This window comes from Strix uralensis, chromosome 3 (assembly GCF_047716275.1).
Source record: "Strix uralensis isolate ZFMK-TIS-50842 chromosome 3, bStrUra1, whole genome shotgun sequence".
Classification (NCBI taxonomy): Eukaryota; Metazoa; Chordata; class Aves; order Strigiformes; family Strigidae; genus Strix; species Strix uralensis.
In genome coordinates, this window is record NC_133974.1 from 111,373,122 (window position 1) to 111,398,466 (window position 25,345).

Sequence of the window (25,345 nt, forward strand, 5' to 3'; positions counted from 1 at the left end):
TTGCAACTAGCTCACATTATTAGAATATCAGTTGGGGTTTTTAGAAAGTCCACATGAAAATTTATTTTCCTTTGTTTGTTTTTTAAAATAAAAATAAAGGCAACACTTTTAGAAAACTTTTCCTTGGGCAATTGTGGAAAGGTATACCATGGATTGCTTTAAAATTTCAGCCCCGGTTTTCAGAGTTTTCATAGCTGAAGCTTTACTAACCCTCACAGGCTTCAAAACGATATGCAGAAGAGATCAGATTCAGTTTGTATTCCTTAGAATTTACATCAGTTGAATGCATTATTAGCAGTGTGAATAGCACTAAGTGTGACAAGATGTGAAGTAGCCACAGATTAAAAGAAAAAAACGTTCAGTCTGGTGCATTAACAGTTGGGTTTTTTTCTTCAGTTTCGTTTTGTTTTTAACACAGTCACCATAATCACAAAACAGCCATGTTTCTATTGCTGAAAATTCCCTGCATTGAAATTTTCTGAGAAAAATCAGACTGATAAAATGAATCTTTGGAATCATCAAGTAAACCAAATTTTAATTCATTCCTGGTTCTTTTAAGTAACGGCACAGTAGAGATGGGAAATGTGTCTGGTTACTGACAATGTTCTTGGTTGAGAACAAGGCAATGCCTTTGCAGGTGCATCAAACCATTCTGTAAATCAAAAAGGAATCGGTTGGGTTTATTTACCTCACTTCGGCAAAGATAAGGAGTGAGGGATGTGAGGTCACAGTAGAAAGGTATACCATAGGAGAGAGGTGCTCACGATGCGGCCATCGGTCGCCTCCCCCAGCAGTCCCCCGAAGGTGATGATGGGGGACACGCAGGCACAGTAGAGGAAGAGGAAGGACGCCAGACGCTGCAGCCTCAGACAATCCCAAAAGTCGCTCCAGAGAACCACGGGGCTTTTCCTTCACGTCCCAGATCAAACCTCCAAAGAGCCTGGAGAAATGGACAACAAAAACAGACTGTTCTCGAGGAAGAACACATGGAGTTTGCTCTGCTGCAGAAGGGCCGTCACAAACACTGCTCCACAGAAGCACTTGCCTCCTCCCATTTCATACCCAGGAGAAACAGGCCCACAAACACACCCCTCCAACCAAAAGAAAAAGGACCCAACCTGAGAGCCTCTCCCCTCTTATTGCAACAGTCCCTTGCTTTGGGAAGCAGCAGAGCTCTACCTGGAGGCACTTACACATCTGCTTCCACCCCAAATCAGGAAAACCTGTGTGCAGTGATGCTGTGGCTGAGCCCAGCTGCCCAGATCTCCCACCTGCCCAGCCCAGGGGATCAAGCTGGTAACGTGGAGCCCCTTCACTCAACCAACTGACCCCAGAAACCTGCTAGAAGGGAAGGTGCCTGCTCAGATTTGAGAGGCAAACAGAAAAAAACCCCAAACTGTTAAAGCTCACACCTTCCCGTTCGCTCCAGTTCAGGACCGCTGTGTTTCTCTGGCTTGCTGTGAGAAGCACTGTCATCGGGAGCTCCTGGCATCTTCCTTTTTTGCTGTTGAAATGGAAATAGGATAAAGATATGGATTTGCAAGCCCTGGTTTGCCTTGCTTCTGCTCTGGGAATGTGACTGTGTCAAACCAGACCCTGGGAATTCAGGCCCCTGAACAGCATCCCCAGCCGGGCTGCCATCCTGCCTGTCCCCCTCGCGCCTCCCTGCGCCGCAGCACCCACCTGCGAAGGGATGTTTTTCGGGGGCTTGATTCGGATCGATGGATCCCACTCTCCTGGCGGCAAGACCGTGACCTGATCCAGGAACTCGTCGATGCCGGCCACAAGGTCAGCCCGGTTCTGGGCTTTATAGGCCATGTCGTGGAAAACCTGCCAACAGGAGACAAGCTGGTGAGAGGACAACCCATCTCGGACAGCCTGAGCAGCGCAATAAGCTCTTGGCTAAACGCAAGATCATTTTCCCCACATTTCCTGCTGCAAATGGCAGGAAATACTCCCCCAAAAGGAAAAATCTGTGCATCCGGGTATCTGCAATCATCTGCACGAGGCCCCGTCCCCCACGGCACACCACAGCCTCTTCCTTTGAGAGCAAGGCAAGTTTTCCTGGCCCCCACGATGCCAGCACTGGGGACAGCTTGATGGGGACCCTGGGGAGAAGGACGAGGTGCAGGATGCACCCCGGGTGGGATTTCAGCCTCCAGGATGTGGGCTGATGCAAATGAGCGTGTTTGCTTTGGGGTGAGAACCAGGGGTGGGCTATTTGGAGAGCTGCAGGCAGCTGGGACAGCAAATCCTCTTCCTCACTACTACAGAGCCAGGGAGAGGTGTAGAAAGCCAAAAATGACCCAGAGATCTCTCTTATCTCATCACACCTCATCCATCATGAGAGTAGCCATGGACCTGCCAATCTCATGGTACTGATGGCCTTTTCCTTCTGGTCCGAGCAAAACAAACAGGAACCTGGGCAAGAAAAACAACATGAGAGAGAAGGACGTTCCCTTGCTCAAAGGGCACCCAAGGAAATTCCTGGGAGCTCCTAACCCAGAGCACAGCTCGAGAGGGGACTCATAGGCTCACTGACTCTGTGGTGAACTTGAAATTCACCAAAACTGATCCCAAATCTAACTTTTGGGCCAACTTTCATTAAAATTGGCCAGTGGGTTTAAAACATACAGCAGGGAAAGGAGAAACAATGGTGAGGAGATGTGCAGGGGAGAAACGTGCTTGCTCCCGCTGGCCTTGTGCCCTTGGGACACCAAACTGATGCACACAATCTGATGTTCTTTTGCTGGTTCTTTTCTTTAAAATAAAAATTCTGTGCTTCTCATTCAGACCTTGTCGGGATGGGAACTTCTGTCATGCCAGAGAGGAGGACAGCCGGGGTCAGGCGGACAAATGCCACGATGGGCTGCTGAAGGAAATCCAGCTCTCCTATGAGCACGTTGGAGCGCCGGCGGGAATTTTCTTCAGGAAGTGCAGCTCCACCTGGGCACAACAAGCAATTTTCAGGCAATTACCCCAAAAACAAAGCTCACAGAACTCTGCAGCCAAGTTTGCAAGAGCAGATCTGGCCCCAAAAGTGTAAGAAAGCTACGAGTGTCTCACCTTGCTTAAACCCATTGTGTCAGTCTCTTGGTTCACCCCATTTTTAGCTTCTGCAGCTGTGGGAGAAGGAAGACGGGTGAGTGTTTGGGCTGGTAGGAAAAAGAAAAACTGTCAGAAAGACAGACACAGAGCAACTGGGATGCTTCCCCTTTACCAGGAATAGTCTAATGGGGTCGAAGCCCTGCAGGAACCCTCACGTGGCTTGTCGAGGACATGCAGATCTGGCGGCTCCTTGCTCTCATCAGCAAAGAAGTGGACAATATCAAAAAGCTTGTTCCCTTTGTTCTCGTCCTGATGGTGATGGTTCTTCATGAGAACTTCTCGAACCTTCGCCTGCATGTGCTCGTCAAACTCCGTGAACTGTTCTTGCTGGCCCAGGATCATGTCTGGGGATGGCAAAGGGAAATGAAGCCATCAGAGCAGAAACTCCATCAAGTCCTGACCCCCGAAGCCCCCGGGGAGGGATGTGCCACACAGGATACCCTAACGCGGGCTTAGCCTTGCTTAGCAAGACATTTTAACACAGTTCAGCCTTTGCAGCCACAGAAAGAATTTCCTTTTGCTAAAAAATATCATCAAAGTGCTCATTCATCATTCCGCTAAGGTAATTATTTCCCATTCTAAATAATGTAATTCTCTTGCCCTGTCTGGCCATTCTGTCTGACTCTATACAGTTAACCAACTTATAAGCAATCTACAGCACAGACTTTGCCAGAGTTTTCTTGGCCGATCGACTGCAACTTGCCGTGCCCACGGTACCTGTGATCTCTTCCATGCTGTTGGCACAAATGTCCAGCAGCACCATGCCATTGAGGATGCAGCTCCTCAGGTCAAGGAGGCTGCGCAAGGACAGCGTGGGCACGTAGGGCTTGCTCCAGTGCTCGCTGCCATCTTCCACGTCCTCCTCAAACTTCAGCCACCTGCAGACATCGGGCACCGTCAGCCCCATTGCAAGAAAACAGCCCCAGCTCTGCAGCCCCTGGGATCAAGCTGTGGGGTGCTGAGAGCAGAAGGCTCCTCACAGCAGCACCTGCAGCTGCAAAAGTCTCGCCTCCCGCAGAGCAGAAAGCAGAGCCCGCGGGCACTGTCAGCACAGGGACTCCTCACCTACCGCAGCCGGGAGCAGAGACTTACCTTGTTGTTTCCTTCCACTCAGCACCTTCACCCTCTTTCACGCAGATCTCATCTAGCTCGGTGAACAAGTCGTGGCAGACGTGCTGCTCGTCCTCCTCGGTCCCCAGGATGAACTGCACCCGCTGGGACAAGGTGTCTGGGGGCAGAAGACAAAGGCCCGTCCCGTTACCGTGCTTGAATACAGCCCGTCACGCTCACGTGCAAAGTGGGCATCAGATCAGCACCAGTTCAGCCACAACTATTGGGCTGGGCCTTCTCCCCTGGCTCTGGCCAGGCTTGCACAGAGCCTCGGAGGAGGAGAAGCATCAATTCCACCTCTGCATAGGGATGGGCAGCTTTCCTTCCCCACATTTACATTCTTAAAGCCAGGATCCCTCTAAGGAAGTCAAGCCTAACTGCATTATGCATTTAACTGCCTTAAAGAGAAAAAAATCTGAGAAAAGTTTGGAAAAAGGGGGTCCTGCTAAATAAGGCCTCTTTCCCTCAGAAGAACAGCAAGTCATTCCAGCTAGCCACATGGACCCCAGTGCCCACGTAGCCCCGAGGAGTTTAGTGCAGGCCACGGCGGGACTTACAGGGGTAGCCCGGCTCCGTCAGGCCAGAGTCCTTCTCCCGCTCCTGTTCCTGATGCTTCTGGCTGTGGGGTAGGTGATGCCGGTGGCTCTGCCTCACCAGCGGCATCCGCATGCCCACGGACAGGATCCGGTGACCTGAGAAAAAGCAGCATTTGGAGTGCTCTCACTATTGTGGGATGGTTGACGCAGACACCACGGTTAAATCCGTGCAGCTACCCCAGGAGGAAACACCTGTGGGGTTTTTTGTGGTTTTCACTGGATCCCTGAACGTCATAGACCGGCCCTTTTATCGAGGTTTATTTTACTCGAGCTTTGCAACAACTGAGCAACAACAAACAATGGCTCTGGGACATTTAAAACTCACACCGTGGCCTCCGTGGCAGCTTTTTTCCCTTTGTTAAAAAAGCCATAATAGTAACCTATGTGAAAAGAACTGTGCTGCTTTATTCAGAAGCACGGCACATGCAGAGACTCACCTTCCAAATCCTCCCTCTCACAGTGAATACTGACAATGTTGCTCACGCTTCCCCGGTCAATCGCTGCCTCTTCGTCATGTCTCTGGTTAGCAATGAGAAGAAGGTAAGAGTTGGGGCTGGGTGTGTAGAGCTCCCTTTCGTCCTCCCACCCATCATCCACCCCTGCCTCCACGCGAGTCCACGAGGCCTCTGTGTGCCTCCTCCTCCAGGCACAGCCCTAAAAACGAAGACTTGTAGGAGCCTTTTCTTCCCATACCCAAATAAAACCGCTCATAACATCACCCATATTGTACACAACGTGAGTCGAAAAGTATTTACTACAGGGGGAGAGAGCTGAGGGTTTCAGACCAGAAAAACAAATCTCCTGCTTCCTTCTTGTCGTTCCTTTCTAAAAACAAACAAAGAGGGATTGCCAAACTGGGGAAAAAAGCCCCCAAACCCTGCACTTTTTATCACAGCAAGTTTCAGTCTCCAAACGCGATACCTGCAGGACTCACTAGATGGCACTTGGCCACGGGACATGGCCACCAACAACATCCAAAGGCTCTCAAGAGCGTGCAAGGGCAAAGCTTCATCTTCAGCCCTACGAGACTCCAGCTTCCCTTGGTGCAAGGGCTCTTTCCACCAAACACACCATTTTTCTCCTTGCCAAGGGCTGAGAGCTAATGCCCTCCTCGCCTGAAGTACCACTGCCGGCGCTGCATGAAGAGCAGTTGTGCCTTGAAAGCCGAAGCAGAACTACAGGGGAAAACAGAAATAGGTCCTTTGGCTTCTCTTTTCCCCTTGCCACCAGGGCTGGGGAAGGGCATTGCCAGGGTTACCGTGTTCAAAGCAAGAAAATCCCAGCCACGTCTCACACTCAGGTCACAACTGTGACTTTGAAAGGGCCTCCTGGAAGCACTTGATGGCACCGGTTAACTTGATGGGCAACAGGAACAAACGCTCCTGTCTGGAGATGAGTTTGCTGGTCCCCGAGTACTAATTTCGGAGCTGATGTTTGTCGCTACCTCCCCGCCAGCTCCCAGGACTTGCCCATGTTACCCGGCACCTGGATTATCATGTGCCTGTGGCTTTCCCGTCCTCTCTCCGATGACAGCCTCCACTACCCTCCGTCCCTTCTGAGCAACGCCCAGTGCCCTTGTGCAGGGGCTGGCACGGGGCTAAGGGGAGGTCAGGCCTTGCTGAGCTTTGCTCAAATCCCTCATGTTCATATCAAGGCCAGAGATGCTTCTGCAACTAGGAAAACAGGAATGGTTGGCTGGCTGTCAAGACCATAGTGGAAAACTGAAGTTGCAATAAGATGGCAAACAAACGCACTTTCAAATCAGGTATCTGGAGATTAACTCCTGCTTCGTAGTGAGCATCACTGGTATTTCATTAAGAATTGTCCAGGACACCTCCAACCCTGAGCCTTGGGCAAATGCCATGGGACTGAAAATGTGAAATAAATTATCTGAAAAGAACATGTCACCTATTCATCTTCCCCACACTTCCTCTCAGACAAAACCATTTCTGCCTGAACAACTAGACCCGAGAAGGTCATTAGTGCACCTCACCCGGGCGCGTGTGCACTGTGTCCCTGGGTATCGGCAGCCTTCGGGCAAGCCTCACCCTGAGCCACAGGAAGGGGCCATAGGGGAATGCCTGATTCTCAGCATACAGTTTCTTCCAAGGACTGAACCACAAAACACAAACGCGTGCAATAACAAGTCACCCCTGGTATGCAGCACATCACCCTCTGGTGCCTTCAGCACCAGACCTCGGCTCATCCTCCTCTCACCGTACTTGGACCTGGGAGTTACATGCTACCTGTGGGCCAATTCATTTTCCCTTGTGTTCCCTGCGCTGCTACAGAGATGAGCTGGGCATTAACTGACAGAGGGAAACACAGGGCTCTGAGGTCAGGCCAGCAGGGCAAGATGGGACCTGCAGTTCTTCCCAGCCACTGCTTTCCTTCATCAGCCTCGGGTCAGCAAAGGTCAGCTTACTCGCCACCACTATACCAGGCGGACATTGTGATGTGGTTATTTCACTCTATTTTCTCATCTAGATTAAGACCCATCAAGATCTTCTAGATGTTGCATAAAGTTTAGGCAGGTTTGTTTTTTTTCCTGGACACGTTCACTCCAAAGTAAAGCAGAGTTCACAGTACAGGAGAAGCCTGGGATAGGGCAGCTCAAACATACTGGACAGGGAGAAACGTATGCTGAAATATTTTTATGCACATGCCTTGACTCCAAAGCCTTTTTCTTCTTGGCTCCTCTTCCCACATCCCAAGTTCCATACATAACTCCCTTATTTCAACTCCAGGCAAATCTCCACCTGCTATTGCCAGACCCTGGGCTGGACATATCCAGGAGGGCAACTACACCAGCACACACAGCAACATGGTTTATCCCTGTGGAAATTCCAAATCACATCACTGAAGAGGTCACCACTTGGTAAGAGCACCCCAGGACAGTCTGCAGGCACTAACTTCAGCCACCCAGGCCGGAGAAGCCCAGCACCCACAGGGCCCCAGCTCTGTCCCTGCCTCAGACAGGCTCCTCAGTCTCCCCGCAGCACCCGTCGCTAGAGGCAGAGCCTGGGTAACCCCTGCAAAACCTGCTCCCAGCCCGGAGGGAGGCAAAGCCCCTTGGCCAGGGCCTGATACACCCAGGCAAAACCCTCCTCGGCATCAGGGAAGAGCTGAGTCATCCCCGTGAAAGGGGAGCTGCAGAGACCCTGCGGATCAAGCAGAATGGCACCGGTGCTCCCTGCAAAAAGCAGCTTTACTGGATTCTCTCTCGGCTTTGGCACACAAAGCCCTCGAGGGGCTCTGGTGTTTTGCAAAACACAGACGTTCTGCCAAAGCTGCTTAATTTCTGATGGCAGGGAAGATGAACACCATAGATCATTACTTTTTCTAGCTAACAGGGACCTTGAGGGATAGGAACACACTGCATCCCCAGACAGCCCCGTGGGGAGATGTCTCTGCAGGTGGATGCTGCCAGCCAGACTGCTGGCAGCTGAGCAGAGGGAGGCCACAGCCAGCTTGTCCTGTAGCTTCTTCACCATAACCATGGCTCTCAATGGCTACAGACACCAGGCAGCCCTGTCAAGCTGCCAGCTTGGAACAGCCATGGACCTGAAATTAAAATCAGTATGGGTGTACAGACTTTGCAAGCTGACACACACAGTTCAGAGTGCCCTGCAGGATGGACTACAGCCACCGCTTGCTGACCCAGTCCTGGGCCTCACCATGCTTGGAGATGGAAAAGCCTAAGACAGACCCCCCCTCTCACAGAGCTCCCTGCCCAGGTACACGGGTGTAGCTGAGACAGGGAAGTGGAGGGAGGACCAAGTCTCTTCCAGGCTTCTTCCCGAGGATGGGACTTACCGGTTCAAAGAAGGCTTGCAAGCCAGCCACAAAATGGAGCATCAGCCATCTCCCCCAGGGGAGACCTACGCTTTCAAAAAGAGAGCCCAGAAGCTGAAATTCACACCACCTCACATGCTCAGGACCATGGACTCAGAGGAGCTATGGGGTTTATATCACTGCCCCCTCTCCATTCCTGGGGTTGTACACACCCATCTCTGCTCCCTCAGGGACCAACAAGCCCCTCTTGCTTTGCCAACACTCTCTCTGCCCCATGAGCTCCCCTCTGTTTTCCTGCACAATATCCAACTGTCACCAGTAAGTTCAGCTTGGAGCCATCATTCCCAATTCACACTTGGCTCTCCGCTGGCTGCCTGCGTTTCTGACCCCAAGAGGACACATGTCAAGCAGCCCAGGGTGTGGAGAGGGGATCACACTGGCACACAGCCCAGCACAGAAGCAAGCCAGCCACCTCAGCACTTCAGACAAGCCACCCTTCTCCATCCTAGCAGGGTCTGACCAAAGCAGGCTGTTGGCCCTGCTCTCTTCAGAGGCACAGGGAACTGTTGGTTCATGCAGGGAGCTGCTCTAAGGGCTGAAAATCCTTCCCCCATCCCCTGGGAAATGCTGCTGACACAGCTCTCATCCTCCTGCAGAAACAAACAAGCATACAGCCAAGGGCAGCAGCAGGCATGCGGCATTATTAACCTCTCTCTTGCTGCAGTGCCAGAAGGACACAGAGCACTATCAGCCTGCATCCCCCGAAAGCCCTGCTGCAGGCTCCGAGACAAAGCCCACAGCACAGGCACTGCCCAGCTTCTGACCACCAGGACCAGAGCCCCTGGGGGTTTGACACAGGCACATCAGAAACATCTTTCCTGGCATCAGTGCTGCACTCACCAGATCGAACCCACAGAATAACTGGGCACATCTGGTGTCTTGCAGAGGACACAGAGCTGCAGCAAAGGCAAAGACAAGGGCTGCAGTGAGGCCCCAGGGAGAGGAGGGCAGTGCTGGCACAGAGAGCTTACACCATTCGATGGGAGCATTCCCTTCCCCCATTTTAACCCATGAAGGAAGAACTCCAGCGCTCAACAAAGGGACTGACTGCAACACTCAAACCATTTTAGGTGCTATCAAAACATTTTCTACCAAATAACTGCAGTGAGATCACTTACCCAGCTGCATCATCATGAAGTCCCAATCATGAATTCCCAAACAGGCAGCCCATAATCCTCTCTAATCCAAGCAGCGTTCGTACTTGTTTTCTTCCGAGACAGAAGGAAAATCAAGTTGGCTCCTTTTAGCCATGTTTCCCCTGCCTTTCTCTGAGCAATGCAATTCCACATTGCAGGGGAGAATATGAAATTTTTTGGTAGCACACACATCAAAGCGCAGCCCTGGGTCTGCTTTATTCCTTTTTATTCCCATGTTTGGAATCAATTTTTTTCCTCACTTTCTGTTTATTTTACGTCTCACTTCCTAACCCTAAGATGCGTCTCTACTCCTTTTCTAAATCAAGACAATAACTCAAATGCCTACATTTTGGACACCCTGACATTAGTGGTGTGGCCATGAAATCCAAAAAGAATAAATTGGGTTTTCCTCACTTTTTGAAACAAAGCAAAGTCCTTGGCCCCAGCAAGTGTAATGCCTCCTTGGCCCCGGCAAGTGTAATGCCTCCTAGGTTTTCTTTTTCCATAATATTATGAAACCGTTTAATCCAGCCAGCTGTCTTTGTGTAAATGCAGAGGAAAATTTACAAGCCTCAAGAAGTTAATCACAGCTCAAGGGGAACCTCTGACATGGAAGGTAGCAAGGCAGTAACTGTGAGGCTGTGATTGCCAGGAGACAATGCCACAGGAAGATGGGTAGATTTTGGATGGAGGTTCGGGCCTGACTCAGCAAGGTACTGCCTTTAGGCATCTCAGCCTAAACAAGAAAGTGGACAGATGTCAAGGGCGTTCATCACCTACTGTAAGAGTCAGTCAGAAGATCAGCATTGTCTCAACATTGTCCTCAGGGACATGGACAGGAAGGTACCCGACAACGGCCTGTTTGGAACACAGTTGCGGATCCCAAGAGTGGAACGCGGTGCAAAGGCTCCTGAATACAGAACTGTGTGGTACAACGAGTGCAGCGCTGTTGTTCGGAATACTGGACCATGTGGTACAAAGAGTGCAGTGCTATTCTTCAGAATACTGGACCGTGTGGTACAAAGAGTGCAGTGCTATTCTTCAGAATACTGGACCGTGTGGTACAAAGAGTGCAGTGCTATTCTTCGTACCCGAGCCATGTGGTACAGAGTGCTGTTCAGTACCTGAGCCTAACTGGAGCTGTTAGAGATGACCACATAGCTACTGTCAAAAAAGCTGGATCGAAACTGTTGCCATAACATTGATGAAGAAATCATGAACTTCAGATGAACTTTGCTTCATTATAATACCAAAACACACCTCCTGGTTGAAGGCTACCCACCTCTAAGACCGACCATGCCTCGGACACTCCCCCTCGTGCATGCGTGGTAGCCTCGCTCGAGAAGGGCGGAGATCCCTGAGGCAGAGGAGGAGCAAGGTGTGTTACTAAGCATAAAAGATGACTTTTGGGCAACGAAGCTTTGAAGCTTCCCCGCCAAGGATCATGACGATCGACAACGGAGCACTGGCTGGACCCGGGACTGTTAGGACGTCTTGAGATCAGCGGTGGTAGCTATAACCTCTCTTTCTCTTCTTTCTAAACTTCACTTCACTTTCCCCCTTTCTTTCACCCATCTCTAACTATCACGTGCCGCTTCACAAGCAACACAATAAAGTTGCACTGTTTGATTGATACAATCTCCTTTGGTGTTGGTCGCTTTCATTTTGCACTTTCGAGATTGTAGTAAACGAACCATCACGAGTCCACCGAGTGGACCGTGACACCTACACAGTTACAGGATGCTTTGATAGTTGTTACTGGGGCTCACAGTACCTTAATCCCAACTCTCCTGGCCTTGTGCTTCCTCTAACAGCTAAAAACCACCTAAGTCCCCACCATATTGAGGGCAGAAACAAGCTGCAGTACCAGCACACTGTAGGAGCAGGGCTTAGTGGCCTTTCACAGTCACAGAAGCAGAGCAGGGTCAGTCTCTCCTCCTCCACACCCAGCTCTTCTCCTCAGCTGGCAGGGTCCTGACAGGGCATTCTCCATCCCACCCAGTGCCATGGGGCACCACAGGCTGGGGAGCACCAGGTCCTCCTCTCCTCCACCCAAGGAGGGCACAGAGCCTCCTTCAGAGGCCAAGCACATGGCAGTTCTCTACTACTGGGCATCACTCACATTTAAAACCATGGCAATACCTGAGCACCCACAGCCCAGCAAGATCCTCCCATGATCAGCTCCAAGGATCACACTAAATGCCACAAGTGGTCCTTCCCTCCAACTTCTTCAGGCCAAGAAAAAAAACCCCTAATGTGCTTTACCTGGTCCACAACATCTTGGTTGGCATTTGCAGCTTCTGGCATCACTTGGCAGTTCCATTTGCAGTGGGACAGGTCTCCTTGGCTCCTGGCTTCACAGCAAATCGGTCATGCAAAGCCCCAGCAGGTCCAGTACCTCTCCTGCAGGGCACTTCCAAACACCAACATCTGGGTCTGTGATTTGAAGCAAGGGAGAGGATGATTAGAAAAAACAACAGCTGTAAGTGGGATACAGGGAAGGGACAAACACAGCCCGTGACATGCATTTCAGCCTCAGTCCACAGGAGCCCCTGGTGCAATCATGGCAGCTACAAAGCACCACAGCATCTTCAGAAGCAGTGGTGGGAAAGGAGCAGCTTGCTTCATTTATCCTTTGTGAAGCACTGAAGGGACAAGCTGGTCTCCTTGCCACTGCCAGGCTAGCGAGGGCAGTTTCCTGCAGCACACGGGCTGTGCCAAGAGGTGCTGGGGCAGCCTGAAGGCACCAGCTCTGCTGGGCGAGGAGGTTTACAATGTGAATAAGCATCAAGAAAAAAAGACAAAGTGGAATGTGGCTTTACCTGCTCTGGGCAGTTGCCTTCACAGGCTTAATACAACCGTGCAACAGCCACAATTGCTGAGTTTGAACTCCAGCAAAATCCCAAAGCAATTGCTGATTTCCTTAAGAAGAGACTACTGGATTAGTCAGTATTTGACTGCATTTGTATCCGAAAGTCTTTTGCCAAAAAGACTGGGCGTTTTGTTAAAGAACAGCCATGCAGAGGCTGTCCTGAGCTGGAACCTGAGCCAGAGCTTTATGATTTTTAAACAGGCCACCTAGTGCACCTCTTAAAAGAGCCTCTGCTCTCTGCCGTGGAAGTACTGTCAGACTCTACAGCTTTTACGTGATCGAGGCCTCCATGCTGACTCCCAGCACATCACATTTTGGCCACGGCAGCAGAAGGGCAGATTTTCATTTTCCACATAGAGCTCGTTCAAGCTGAACTGTTAAACAAGCTCCTCAGGTTCTTCCTTTGAACCTCTTCCCATCCTTCACACATCCCAAGAACTACCATGAATCAAAGAGTCAGCAACAAAACCAGCCCCAAACATCTGCAGATTCGTCTTGACAGAAATCTTCCCACTCATGAAAAAACAGCTTTGTAATAAGCATATGGCCTCAAAAGCAGAGTGGAAAACCCTTCAAAACACAAAGCAGGAGTGGAGCCACTCATGAAATTAGACTGGTTGATCAGAAACACTGATCGGTCTGTGCAGGGAGCACCAAAGGCCTGAAAGAATGAATCTGTCAAGTCACTGATATCGTTTAAAACAGCTGGGATTTTAGAAGACAAGACAGTAGCCACATTAAAAAAACAAAAATGAGGATAAAAAATTAAAAGATAGGCACCCCAGTGGGTCCAGAAACAGCCAGGTTTGCGTGTCAGTGGCCATCAGCACAAACACCTGAGTTTCAAGGCTCGGCAGCGCAGGACAGACCCATCCAACCCGGAGCTGTCAGCCTCACGGCAGAGCTTTTGTTTCCCATTACCAGGTCTGTTATAGGAGCAGCTCAAGAGGGTGCAGGTTTGATTTGAGCAGACTCTCTCTGACAAGGATGAAAACAAGGACCCGAGTACCCCATTTGTGACTTCCTCTCACATTGAAAAGTCTTCCTAGTGCACCCTGGCATCTGATCTCATTAAAAAGGAAGAGGGGGAACAGATGGAAACAAAAAGCAGCTGTCAGCTGCCAACCACTGACCCCATCTGACTCCATCCCTCTCCCCACTGCGGCAGCACCACAGCTGGCTGCTCCTGGAAGGACAACAACAAGGCCAGCAGGAGACAAGGAGGATTTCAGGTGGGCAATAAACAGCAGGAGCAGATGAAGTCTTGGTAGATAAGAGCTCCTTTTGTCAGGTAGAAATTCATCTGCAATCAGGAAAGTCAACACGTGAGGACTGTGCCACGTCCAGGACCATCCTGTCCCTGCAAACAGTGAGGCCTGGTGTGCTGGCTGGAACAGACACGATGTCTCAAGCCTCCCCAGCATGTCTCTGCCTCCAGGCACAAGCAAACCCAGCAGCAAAGTCCCAGTACATGAGCTGGGATCCCCGGCAGGGCCTGCAGGAATCACACTCCTATCTCACAGCCTCTAGTTCAGATATTCAAGCATTCTAGGAAGCCTCAGCAGACCCAGGTGATGTCCTGTAAGCAAGAGCATAAGAGAAGGTACGTATATCCACCATCCTTCCTTTCAAGGTGTTTGCTTCATTCCTATCCCCAGAGCATACCCCGTGGGCTCCACCACAGAGACAGCCCTAACACTTTCCCTTACAAAACTGCACAGGGACTCCCACGACAAGCAGCCACAGAGAGGAGACCTTCTCCCTTAACCAACCCAGAACTTTTTCCTCTTTCCTCTTTCCTATAGATAGACAAAATAAAAAATCCCCTCCATGCCAGAGGCAGCACATACGATGGACCAAGGGTGACACTGAAGGTCACAAATTTGCACTCATCTAATTACAGCTCTGCCAGGGACCAAGCAAGGTGTTTGATCTCACAGACACTCAACTTTCCTACCTGCCAGGCAAGTCCAGCAATACAGATTTGGGAAAAAGAAAAGTCACAAGGGCTAGCAAACAACTCACATTCAACACGGTGCTGTGAATGCTATGGAGAGGCTTATCTATCCTCTCTCTGTAATTAGCCTCTCTGAGCAGCCTAGTGTTTTTCACAACATACAGAATAAACTTTCTTAGTAGAAAATGGTATCTTTTACCAGACTAACTTGACGGGAATAGAAAGTTTTACTGACAAACCTTACCTTCTCCATACCCTTACAGCATGTTGGCTAGATCAGCACTCCTTAAAATATGTGCCTACAGCAGTCCTGAAAGGCAGGGAAAAAAGCATCTCAGCTTTGCAGATAGAACTGCAATGCAGATGATACTGCACAGGAGAATTAAGGTATAAGTTTATTATGCATCAGCTTTTCTCCAGCAACTGCCTACAGGCAGGGTCCTGTCCCACAGAAGACACAAGGTGTCATACTCCCCATTTGCTGTGGGCTTCGATGCCCGGCACATCTGCAGTCAGGTTACAGCTGCCTGCCTCCCGCCTTGGCCACCCACCTAAAAACCTTGAAGAGGGAAATGGAAGGGCACCGGGCATCCAGCTGGTGCCTTCAGCCCTCAGCATTCTCTACATCTTTAGAAAAACAGAGCAGGGCAAGCAAAATCATGTGGGAGACATGGGCCTGTCAGCCTTGCACAGCCTCTGAATCAACAGCTAGGCTTTGATGAGAAACAGGCCTTGGGAGAAAGATAACAAACTGCCAAATTGTGCCAAGGTGGCAGGGAAAAACAACGGACAGCTGCAACACTGAACTGGGAAAAGTTACCGCCGCGTGAACAGCGCGTGAACGAGAAGGTGATTGGTCTGCACAGCGCGTGTTAGAGTGGTCTGATGCTGATAGGAGAAAAAGTAGATAGCTGCCTAATTGCTGATTTGCTAATTATGAAGTAAGAGCTTTAACCAGAGCAGAAGTACGTACTATTAGAAAAATAAACGGCTTTGCTTGATATAACTCTCATACGAGTTGTGCAGGTCCAATATCCTCCCGCAACAAACGCTGCCCCTGATGTCCCAGGACGGAGCGCAGAAGACACCGCAGGAGGATCCCCGATTGGAGGTACTGTCTACAGCGGGGCTGTGGCAGGGAGGTAGGAGAACAGTTGATCGACGGAAAATCACCCGGGAGAGGTGATCAATCGGGGGCAGCATGGGGCAGAACATGTCTGCAGAGGAGACGGCCACTCTCAGACTCCTGCTGCATATACTCTCTAAGAGAGGGATAACTTATAACGAATAACGAAACTTCTGTACAAAGGTTACTTAAATGGTGCAGAAACAACAGCTATACTGCCGCTACCCTCACATAAGCTGTCCTGCCCTCCCCAATATTCAAAGTAGTTCAGGAGGTACATGTCCAATATAGTTGATAAATATTTTGGGGGTGGGAGGGTAGAGGACATGAAAGAATTATCAGGCATACACACAGGCAAAAAAATGTGCTGAAAGACATATGATACCAATGTATTTTGAGCTTGACCAGAGATACACTTTTAAAAGATAATTGTTTGTTGTAAGAAGTCATTATCACTTGCAAACTACCAATTTATTCTTTGGAGAATTCAGTTGGCTTGAACTGAATTGGTGAGCATCCCTTCCCATCTGGGGAAGGCAGGACAGCTGCTGGGGATGTCCCTTCACATCAGGGGAAGGCAGGAACTCGATGGAAGCCAGGCCCTCTCCTCCCCTCTCCCTCGGGGCTCAGTACAGAAGAGATGGCACCTCTTCACAAGGGGCGGTGGCAGGGGATGGGAAAGAAGGGCCCACACAACCTTGACCATCAACCAAACAACTGCTTATTGGTGGGAGATGTTGCAGGTGAGCCTGCGGGAAGTCCACAGAGTTTGTTCTCGGTTAAACAGGGCTTTCCCCTTGCGAACCTGGCTTGGCTATGACCAATGATGGCACTGTCTCTCAAATGTTTTTCAATAACTCCCAGAACAACCTCCACATCTCACTGAAGTGAGACTGATAATTTGAAACAATACATTCGTAGGGTTCAACGCCTTTGTTATGATAATTTTACTCCATTGAAAAAAAAGTAGTATCAAGTTATTGATGTTAAAAAAACCCAGAACGTAAGGCATCGCCAAAGCACGAAGGTGGGCACAGAAATGGAAAGTTCCTGAAAAAGAGCCTCCTACTAAAAGGCAGAGGCCAGGAGAGGCAACAGGAGTGCAGATGCAGTCGCCTAAGTGCCAAATAAGAGAGGCTGGAAGCATTTTTATTCTATTGTTGTTTATTGAGGTGGATCCACCTCCATGGGCTCGACACCATCCTCTGGCGCGCCGCCACGCCTGGGCAGCTGGTAGGAAGCCAGTGGATCCACCTCCATGGGCTGCATGCTGTCCTTTGGTGCACTGTCACGCCTGGGCAGCTGGTAGGGAACCGGTGGATCCAGCTCCATGGGCTCCACGCCATTGTTTCGTGCGCTGTCACGCCTGGGCCTCACACCATGTCTCAGCAGATAGTCACAGCGGGGCCCCATGCTGTTCCCCCATGTGTCCACAGCTGTGTGATGGCCAATGCGGGTTGCATGAGAGCAGACAGTGGTTCTCATGGCACGAAGGCTGGTGTTCCTCCTCCTCCTCCACTGAAGGTCCTCTTTCAGACTCCTGGGAGGTGCCTTCCTCTTTGGTGGTGGTGGGAAGCTTCCCTCTGCTGCCACTGACAAAGGTGGGCGGCCACCTGCCTCGCTGCTCTGGCTGCTCCCTGACAGGCACACACGCTTGGGCCCCACGCTGTTCTCCGGTGGGCCTGCATGCAGGTGCCGCTTGCCGCCAGCGCAAGTAGCGGGGTCGATCACACCCGTGGCACGAGGGGTGATGATGCTCCTCCTCCACTGTCACTGCTTCCTCATCCAGGGAGGTTGCGGGACGCGGCTCTGTGCTGCCCCCGACAAAGGTGGGCGGCCACCTCCTTCGCTGCTCTGGCTGCTCCCTGACAGGCACACACGCTTGGGCCCCACGCTGTTCTCCGGTGGGCCTGCATCCAGGTGCCGCTTGCTGCCAGCGCGAGTAGCGGGGTCGATCACATCCGTTGCACGAGGGGTGATGATGCTCCTCCTCCACTGCCACTGCCTCCTCATCCAGGGAGGTTGCGGGACGCGGCTCTGTGCTGCCCCTGACAAAGGTGGGCGGCTACCTCCTTCGCTGCTCTGGCTGCTCCCTGGCAGGCACACATGCTTGGGCCCCACGCCATACCCTGGTGGGCCTGCAGCCAGGTGCCGCTTGCTGTCAGTGCGAGTAGCAGGGTCGATCGCACCTGTGGCATGAGGGATGATGATGTTCCTCCTCCACTGCCACTGCCTCCTCATCCAGGGAGGTTGCAGGACACGGCTCTGTGCTGCCCCCGACAAAGGTGGGCAGCCATCTGCCTGGCTGCTCCAGCTGCTCACTGGCAGGTACACACGTTTGGGCCCCACGCCATACCCTGGTGGGCCTGCAGCCAGGTGCCACTTGCTGTCAGTGCGAGTAGCGGGGTCGATCGCACCCGTAGCACGAGGGGTGATGATGTTCCTCCTCCACTGCCACTGCCTCCTCATCCAGGGAGGTTGCGGGATGCGGCTCTGACGCAAAGGTGGGCAGCCATCTGCCTCGCTGAACACACTCCCCCACTGACTGCCCTCCTTCAGGCTCCTGGCAGGTGCCTCCCTCTTTGGCGGCGGTGGGATCGGTCTCTGTGCCGTCCCACGCAAAGGTGGGCAGCCATCTGCCTCGCTGCTCTGGCTCCTCTCCTGTCCAAGCATGCTTGGCTTCTGAGGGCCTGTAAGCTCGGCAACTGGTGGGCCAGCTGCAGGGTCCCTGTTTTTATAGGGCCCCGTGAGGTGGCTGGTGACAGAAGCCATTGTGATGTCAATTGTGACGGTGGCCAATGGGTGTGGCCAACTGTGGCGGGGCTGGGCGTGGCGGGCCTGTGGCCTGAGAGATGCCCAAATGTGGGAGAAGGTGAGCCGGCAGGGCGCACTGAGGCCAGTGCCATCAGGTCACCCTGAAATCCAACTCCACACCCTGCCCAGCTCTCTCCCAAGCACGACAGTGAGATTTATCTCCATATTATGAAGAAAGAGACAGTTTTCTTTTTCCCCCTTAGCAGAGAGGAACCTCAGGATGCAGCTTGCTTGACAGCTGTGGTTTATGCTTGGGACTCTTGTTCACATGAAGAGTTCTTCAGGCTTTTCTGTTTCCATACATTCATTTTTCAGATATAATTCTTCTTTTTCCTTTTATCACAATGTTTAAGTAAAGAAATTACAAGAAAAGGGAGCTTTAGAAATCCAGCTTGTTATTCATGTATTTGCATTGTTTCAACAGTGAAATCAGAATCACTACTTAATTTCAAGTAGCATCGAATTCGGTATTTATCCACACCAATTTTTAAAATTGTATTCTTTAGGTAGCTGCTTCCTTTTCTGACCAGTTCTCCAAAAAGGAAAGTCAAGTTTTACCTCTGCCTATTTGCCACAGAACGCTTATCCAGTCTGTAAGTGACATCAATCAACATACCACAAACAAAATCAGCTTTGACTAAAAGTACAGAATACAAAATCGGAGGAAATAAAAGAGCTCTCTTTCAAAACGTGCCTTATCCTGTTGTCCCAATTCACGGACCATCTTTGCAGAGCCCTCCTGTCAAAGTCTACCTAATCTACTGACTCCATACAGTACACAGTGACAAACCTCGCTTTTCTTTTGGAAAAAAACCTCCTTTTTGAAACTAATTATTCTATTTTACTTCAACATTTTTAGGACAAATTAACAGTGTTGATCAGCTACCAAAACAGTTGAAACGGAGCACCACATACCACATAGTATTTTGTAACACAGGAGGTAAAGCACAAAACTTACTTTACTGAAGTATTCATACAGAGAGCTTTTACTTGGTGTGTTTGAGGAAGCGAAACTAAAGTCCTGCTTACATGAATAAGGCTTCCCACTTGTATGTGATCATCCACATGTGATCTGTAGTTTAGAAAGTTCTTAAACTGTCGATTTCCCAAATCTCTCTAATAGGAAGTTACACTGGGAAAGGACCAACCCATGTTATATATTCTTACATCCTCTCTCTATGCATCTGCTGCTGATACTGTCAAAAACAAGACATGGAGCTGCGTGTCATTTTGTCTGAACCAGTCAGCCCTTCTTACAGTTTACTGTAAGGTCTAGAGTTGGGAAACACAACATTCACAACATTTCCATTAGTCGATCTAAATTGCTTTAAGTGCACTTCAACCACGGTGAAGCGGCCATTTCAGAAGTAACAGTTTCTGCTTCTTTGCCAGAAGTTATTGCCCATTTCTATTACTCCATCAGGTAAAATTTGGAAGTGACTAAACACTATTCACAAGTTTCCACACAAAGTCAGCCATATATGCCCTTAACCTGTCACTAGTTTCAGCTTGTCTTGACTTTGCAGTGCAGCAGGAAAGGATTTTGCACAGTATCCAGCCACCTATCAGATAGCACAGGGAGAGGGACAGTCACCTCCAGCAAAGGCACAGTAATACCCTGAACAGGCATTTGACAATATCATCACAACCCTAAGTTTGCTGGAGACGGTTAAAGGACTTATAGAAGAATCTGCATCGGAATAAATGCACTGAACTGAACAGTTACAATTTTCTTGAATGGATGGAACCAGTTTTAAAAAACTCACAGCCTCATACAGTCAGCAATTAAAGAGTGACTTCAGTTCTGACCTTATGCCGCAAAGATTCATTTTCTTCTTGTATGAGACTGCTCCTGAGACATTCAGCTTCAAAGTTCAAAATGACTGGAACTGGTGAAGAATGTTAAAGAAAACCAAGGCAAGAACTCGTATGCACCTGGCTTAATTCTAAAAGCCAGCACTCCACACCAGCCATTTGCCTGTAAGACAGCAAAGCTGTGCAGTCCATATTACCAGCAAGAAGCCTGTGCGAGGCCAGAAGGCTAGTAACAGCTTAGCCAACTTTGTACTTGCTTTGTCCTTTACTGTTGCACAAACTATTTCACATGAGTTTTGCAAGGATTTTTAGATTCTTCCTTTTTACATGTCAGAAGTGGAGGACAGGACAGGTTATGTTACTGCATTAGTGTACACTGAAGAAACAGTTCAGAATGAGATCTGCACAAGATTTCTAGTCACTAGTATAGGGATGAGTTCAGCATTAGCAACAACCACCATCGTTTGTGCCCAGGGAATATAACACATCATCAGATACTTGAACAATAACTATTCCAACATCCTCTGGTAAACACCAGCTTCCTATTAAGTCTTGGCCCTAAGCAACCACCTGAAAGCATCAAGTTCTGTAATACTATATTCCTGGCACCGCTGTTAATAGTAAGCATAACAGGGCAAGGGAGATTTAACTATTAGTTGCCAAAAGGATATGCATGCCCTGAAATAAGACGCTCAGGAAGTTGTGCAGAGACACAATAATCGTATCTGTCCACTGGCGTGAGAAATAGGTGGCAAAGGTGGGGTTGGAGTCTGGGGCAGGGAGGAAGGGCAGGACAAACCAATCTTTCCACTCCGCCTGGTTCTGGAGCTCGGAAGCCTGCTTGAGGAAAAACTCCTGTGCCTTGTCATTGCGGCAGGTCTGAAACACAGCAAGAACAGGGCTCACGCTTCCATTAATGCCACCACACGGGTTCTAGGAATATTCGCTCTGTGTTATTAACGTACTAACAACTACTTTCACCACCCAACAGAGCAAGTGGTTAGAGTTAACAGATTCATCAGAGAGCAAAAAAATCTCAAATACACTAGGAGAAGCTCACAAAGGCACTTAACACAACCTTCTTTCTAGTCACCACAGTCTTGTTTAAAGGCTGAGGCAACTTGAACTAATCACTTACACTGATTTCCAGCTAAACCAGTGTAGTTTGTGCACTGACCCAAGACATGAGCATTCATACACAGGACCAAAGTATACTTCAAATTACTCAAGTCTACAGCAGATGTGACTTTCCTGTCTGAATCAGGTGGAAATGTTTTCAGGCGGTATCTCAGGGTAAGCAATGGGCAAAACAAAACATGAAAAAAATGCACTTGCAGAAGTGTGCATTAGATTTTGACTCCTCCACTAACACCCATCATTAAAGATTTTCAGTCAGAGAATGGAATCAAGGAGGAAACATTGCTTCTAAATGGTAAGAAATGAAACATGAATTCCTGACAGGTATTGTCTGCTTGCCAAAGCCCACCCTGTGTAATACATTCCATTGACTTTCTTAGGGTTTCAACAAGATGTCTGCTCCATTTTAAGCTCATTATTTTCTGTTTTATTCAAAGCCAACAAAAAACATTCATTCATTCATTTTCTCTCCCACATTACCTTGTACAGATTTGAAGCCCACTTCTCCCCTCTTTCATAAACTAAACCTCAGCTCCACCAACTTCAAGCCACCTTGTTTTCTTCTGGACTCTCCAACTCCCTTGATGCTTTAAGAACTGTGGTGCGTGAAGGACTGGCTGAGCCCTGCCAGCAGGTTAGAGTGGAAAGAATACAGACAATCCTGCCTGTTGATCACCAGTACTGCAGTAAGGTCCTTCCTTGCACTGCTGCTGCCTGCTCAATTGTTCCTTATTCTGCACTGGAGCAGCTGACTACCACTACCTACATACAGGTGCTTGAGGCTTTCTTCTGTCAGTTTCTTCAATTTAGGAAGAGTGCTCTGAGCATTGCTCTTGTCCTCCTCTGTTCTCATGGCAGTGCCCCATGAGGAGATCTTTACAAACCTTGTGATCTCTCCCAGTATCCAGGTTACTAACACAGGCTGAGCTAGCAGCACAACCATCCCGAGTGAGACCTACCTTCATGTCCAAGTGTGAATACCTTGCTCCCAGTTAACTGTACTTCCTCTCACCTGAGCTTCCTATCCTGATTACAATCTTGTCATGTGAGTCTGCATCAAACTCCTTACTACACTCCTGATACATGACACACAAATTGCTCGTCCCTTACCCACCAGGCCTGTCAGAGGCTCACAAAGGTATTTTATTGTTCTGGTTTCAGAGACCAGGATCTTTTCAAAACAGAAGCCTAAAAATCAAACACTACCTGAACAGCATGGACGAGGTAGTATCGGAATAAGCTGGTCTTCAGTCTGTTCACTGTTGGCCTGTACACATCCTCCAGACAGCTGAAAAGGCGTTGGTCCAGATAACTCCAGTAATCCCTCAGGGCAGGCAGATCATAGCTCTGAACAAACTGCTGCAGCTGGTCCACTATCTTATCCACCTAAAGAGGGCAAACCAGGGAAGACTGCAGTCACATGAGGGCTCTTCCAGCACAAGAGACTTTCTGTAACTTAATGCTGAGAAGCTTTAACTGCACAAACAAGACTACAATCCAGCACTTACGCGTTAGCTATTTTCCTAATCCTGGAAACACTCTGCGTTTTGTATTAGCATTCTCCCACTCTGCGGCACCTTTCAAATAAAAAAAGAAAGAAACATGAAAGCACATAGATTTTGACAAAAAGATCACATTTTGTTAAACACAGTTGGTGGGGGTTTTTTGCAAATAAGCAAAACTTTCCACTTCTTTTAAAAGTCAGGTGATAATGAAGAAACAGGAACAATGTGATTAACTGTTGAAAACTCAAAGGCAGCATCTGGAAAATAGTATTATTTTTAAACTAAAAGGAAAAAACTGTAGCCAACAGAAAGAGAAAGAAAGACCCACTGTACTGCAATTTTTGAAGTACCTTTATCTTTAATAACATCATTTACTAACAAGGCAGGCATAAAAGTTTGCAACAGATTTTTGTTTGTCATTATGCCTCTTTGAAAGTAATTTCTGCAATATGAATAAGGCAGAGTAGTGGTGTGGGAATAGAACTTTAGTTCAGTGATTTCTGATGGACAAGACAAGCATCAAGAAAAAAAAAAATCTACACTCTACACAAAACCCAACTACCAAAGTTGTTTGAATATGTGGTTTGATCCTCCCTCATCAGTTAATGTCTTAGGACATCACCCATCCTCTAACTCTGTGGTTTCCTACAGATATAGGCAATAGAAGTCTGTGACCCCAGTAGAGTCCCTCCTTGGACAACATAATTAAATCAACTGTTTGCTGACCTCTAAACATTAGCAAAGTGCTTATGTTTCAAAAATAAAAGCAACATGCCTTAGGAGTGATAAAGGAGTGGTTACACTGCTGGTTAAAGAAAAATCTGACCGTTCAAAACACTACTTCAGTGCCCATAACTGCTGCTACAGGAACAGAAAGCTCGACGGGCTGAAACTGTATTTTCGAGTCTGGCAAATGCTGCACCAACATCCACACATCTAGCAAGGTAGCTGGTGCTTAAGACATCCCAACTAAGGAGTGGAGCTGTAAAGCCACTGGATAAAAAAAACTCACCACCATGCAAATAGATGTCCTCCAGCCGCTGCCCTCTCGTAGACGCATCTTCTCCGTTCCTCTCGGCACGAAGCTGAGAGTTCTCTGGTGGTTTACAGGTCGGGCGTAGGGTCAGTAGACGGCGGTTTCGGACAGGCCGAGCAGACCGCCGGGCCGGGAACGGCAGCCGCTGGCTGCGGAGGGAGCCAGGCGAGGGGCTGGAGCCCGTCGCCCACCGCTGCTGCCCGACGCTAACGCCGCTTCGGAGCCAAGCGGGAGGAAAGCCTTCGCCCGGCCAATACCCCCGCGCCGGGAGGCTGCGCCTACACAAACGGCGGCAGGGCCGGGCGGCGGCCCCCGCCACCGGGATGCGGGGGGTCCCGCCTGCTCGGCCGGCCGGGCCCCGACGCCCGACCCAGGGAGGGCGGGGCGAGAGCGGCCGCCCCGGAGACGAGCTGCCCCCGCGAGGAAGCGCGGGGGCTCCGAGAGGTGCCCCGCCGCCACCCAGCTCACTCCCCTCGCCCGGCCCGGGGAGCGGGTGTGCGGAGGGGCGCCCGCGGCCTGCCCGGGGACCGCGTCCTCCCCGGGAGGCACCCGCACCCAGCGCCCCGCCGAGAGGGGGGACACGGCCGCCGCCCACCCGGAAGCCCTTCTCCCCGTCCGCCTTGACCTCCGCGTCCAGCTGCTTCAGGGCGGCGGCAAAGCCGCGGAAGAGCAGATACTCCCGCACCAGCTCATCCATCCGCTCCGCCGCCGCCGCCATGGGGGCCCCGCGGCGCTGCCGGCTCCGCCCGCCCACGGGCGGGGAAGGGGGAGCCCGGTCCCGAGCGAAATGGCCCGGCCCAGCGCCGTGGGGACTACAACTCCCAGCATGCCTTGCCGCGCCCACCCAGCGCAAGGCACGCCGGGGCTTGTGGTCTCCGCCGTTGCACATGCGCACGGCCGGCCTCACCCCGCCTACTCCCTCCCTGCCGGCGCCTAAAGCCCGCCTTTTTTCCGCTTTCTTATTGGCCACCGCCGGGCGCTGGCTGCGTCCTGATTGGCCCTCCGCCACATGCGGCTTAGGTATGGGCGCTGGCGGGTAGAAGCGCGGCGGCGGGGCTATGGGAGGGGGCGGGGCGGGGCGGGGCGAGGCCGGGCCGGGCCGGGCCGGGCCGGGCCGGGCGGGGCGGGGCTGGACTGGCCCGGGCAGGGTGGGGAGCGATCGGTCGATCCCCGGAGGCGTCCGGCGTGGGCCCCCACGGACTTCCCTGGGCCGGCCTTTCCCCTCCCGGCTGCAGAAGAAACAGTAGGGCCAGGCTGTCCTGCCTCTAGGCAGTACTT

At 50.4% G+C, this 25,345-nt stretch overlaps 2 protein-coding genes across 6 annotated transcripts; both read right to left on the minus strand.

Annotated features, from left to right (window-relative positions):
• Nucleotides 1-508: 508 nt before the first annotated feature.
• LOC141941348 (electroneutral sodium bicarbonate exchanger 1-like) lies at nucleotides 509-12,196 on the minus strand. Its single transcript, XM_074863908.1, is given in 17 exon segments — nucleotides 509-652; nucleotides 745-890; nucleotides 893-909; nucleotides 912-940; nucleotides 1,413-1,504; nucleotides 1,684-1,830; nucleotides 2,334-2,421; nucleotides 2,796-2,910; nucleotides 2,913-2,946; nucleotides 3,067-3,122; nucleotides 3,264-3,452; nucleotides 3,826-3,986; nucleotides 4,201-4,336; nucleotides 4,776-4,910; nucleotides 5,252-5,333; nucleotides 11,088-11,162; nucleotides 12,071-12,196. Coding segments are annotated over 17 exon segments (1,545 nt in total). The 5' UTR covers nucleotides 12,113-12,196; the 3' UTR covers nucleotides 509-651.
• On the minus strand, nucleotides 12,143-24,859 carry LOC141941350 (WD repeat-containing protein 91-like). Of its 5 annotated transcripts, none has more exons than XM_074863911.1 (6): nucleotides 24,663-24,859; nucleotides 22,733-22,912; nucleotides 21,061-21,268; nucleotides 20,384-20,466; nucleotides 13,811-13,980; nucleotides 12,143-12,241 (listed from the first exon to the last, which is right to left on the minus strand). In XM_074863911.1, the coding sequence occupies exons 1-5, from the start codon at nucleotides 24,783-24,785 to the stop codon at nucleotides 13,906-13,908; spliced, it is 669 nt and encodes a 222-aa protein (XP_074720012.1). In that variant the 5' UTR covers nucleotides 24,786-24,859; the 3' UTR covers nucleotides 12,143-12,241; nucleotides 13,811-13,905. The 5 variants fall into 5 exon arrangements, with proteins under 5 accessions (XP_074720012.1, XP_074720015.1, XP_074720014.1 ...); XM_074863914.1 differs by lacking the exon at nucleotides 13,811-13,980 and adding an exon at nucleotides 14,879-14,944 and having other exon boundaries at nucleotides 12,174-12,241; XM_074863913.1 differs by lacking the exons at nucleotides 12,143-12,241; nucleotides 13,811-13,980 and adding exons at nucleotides 13,994-14,256; nucleotides 14,879-14,944.
• Nucleotides 24,860-25,345: the final 486 nt, after the last annotated feature.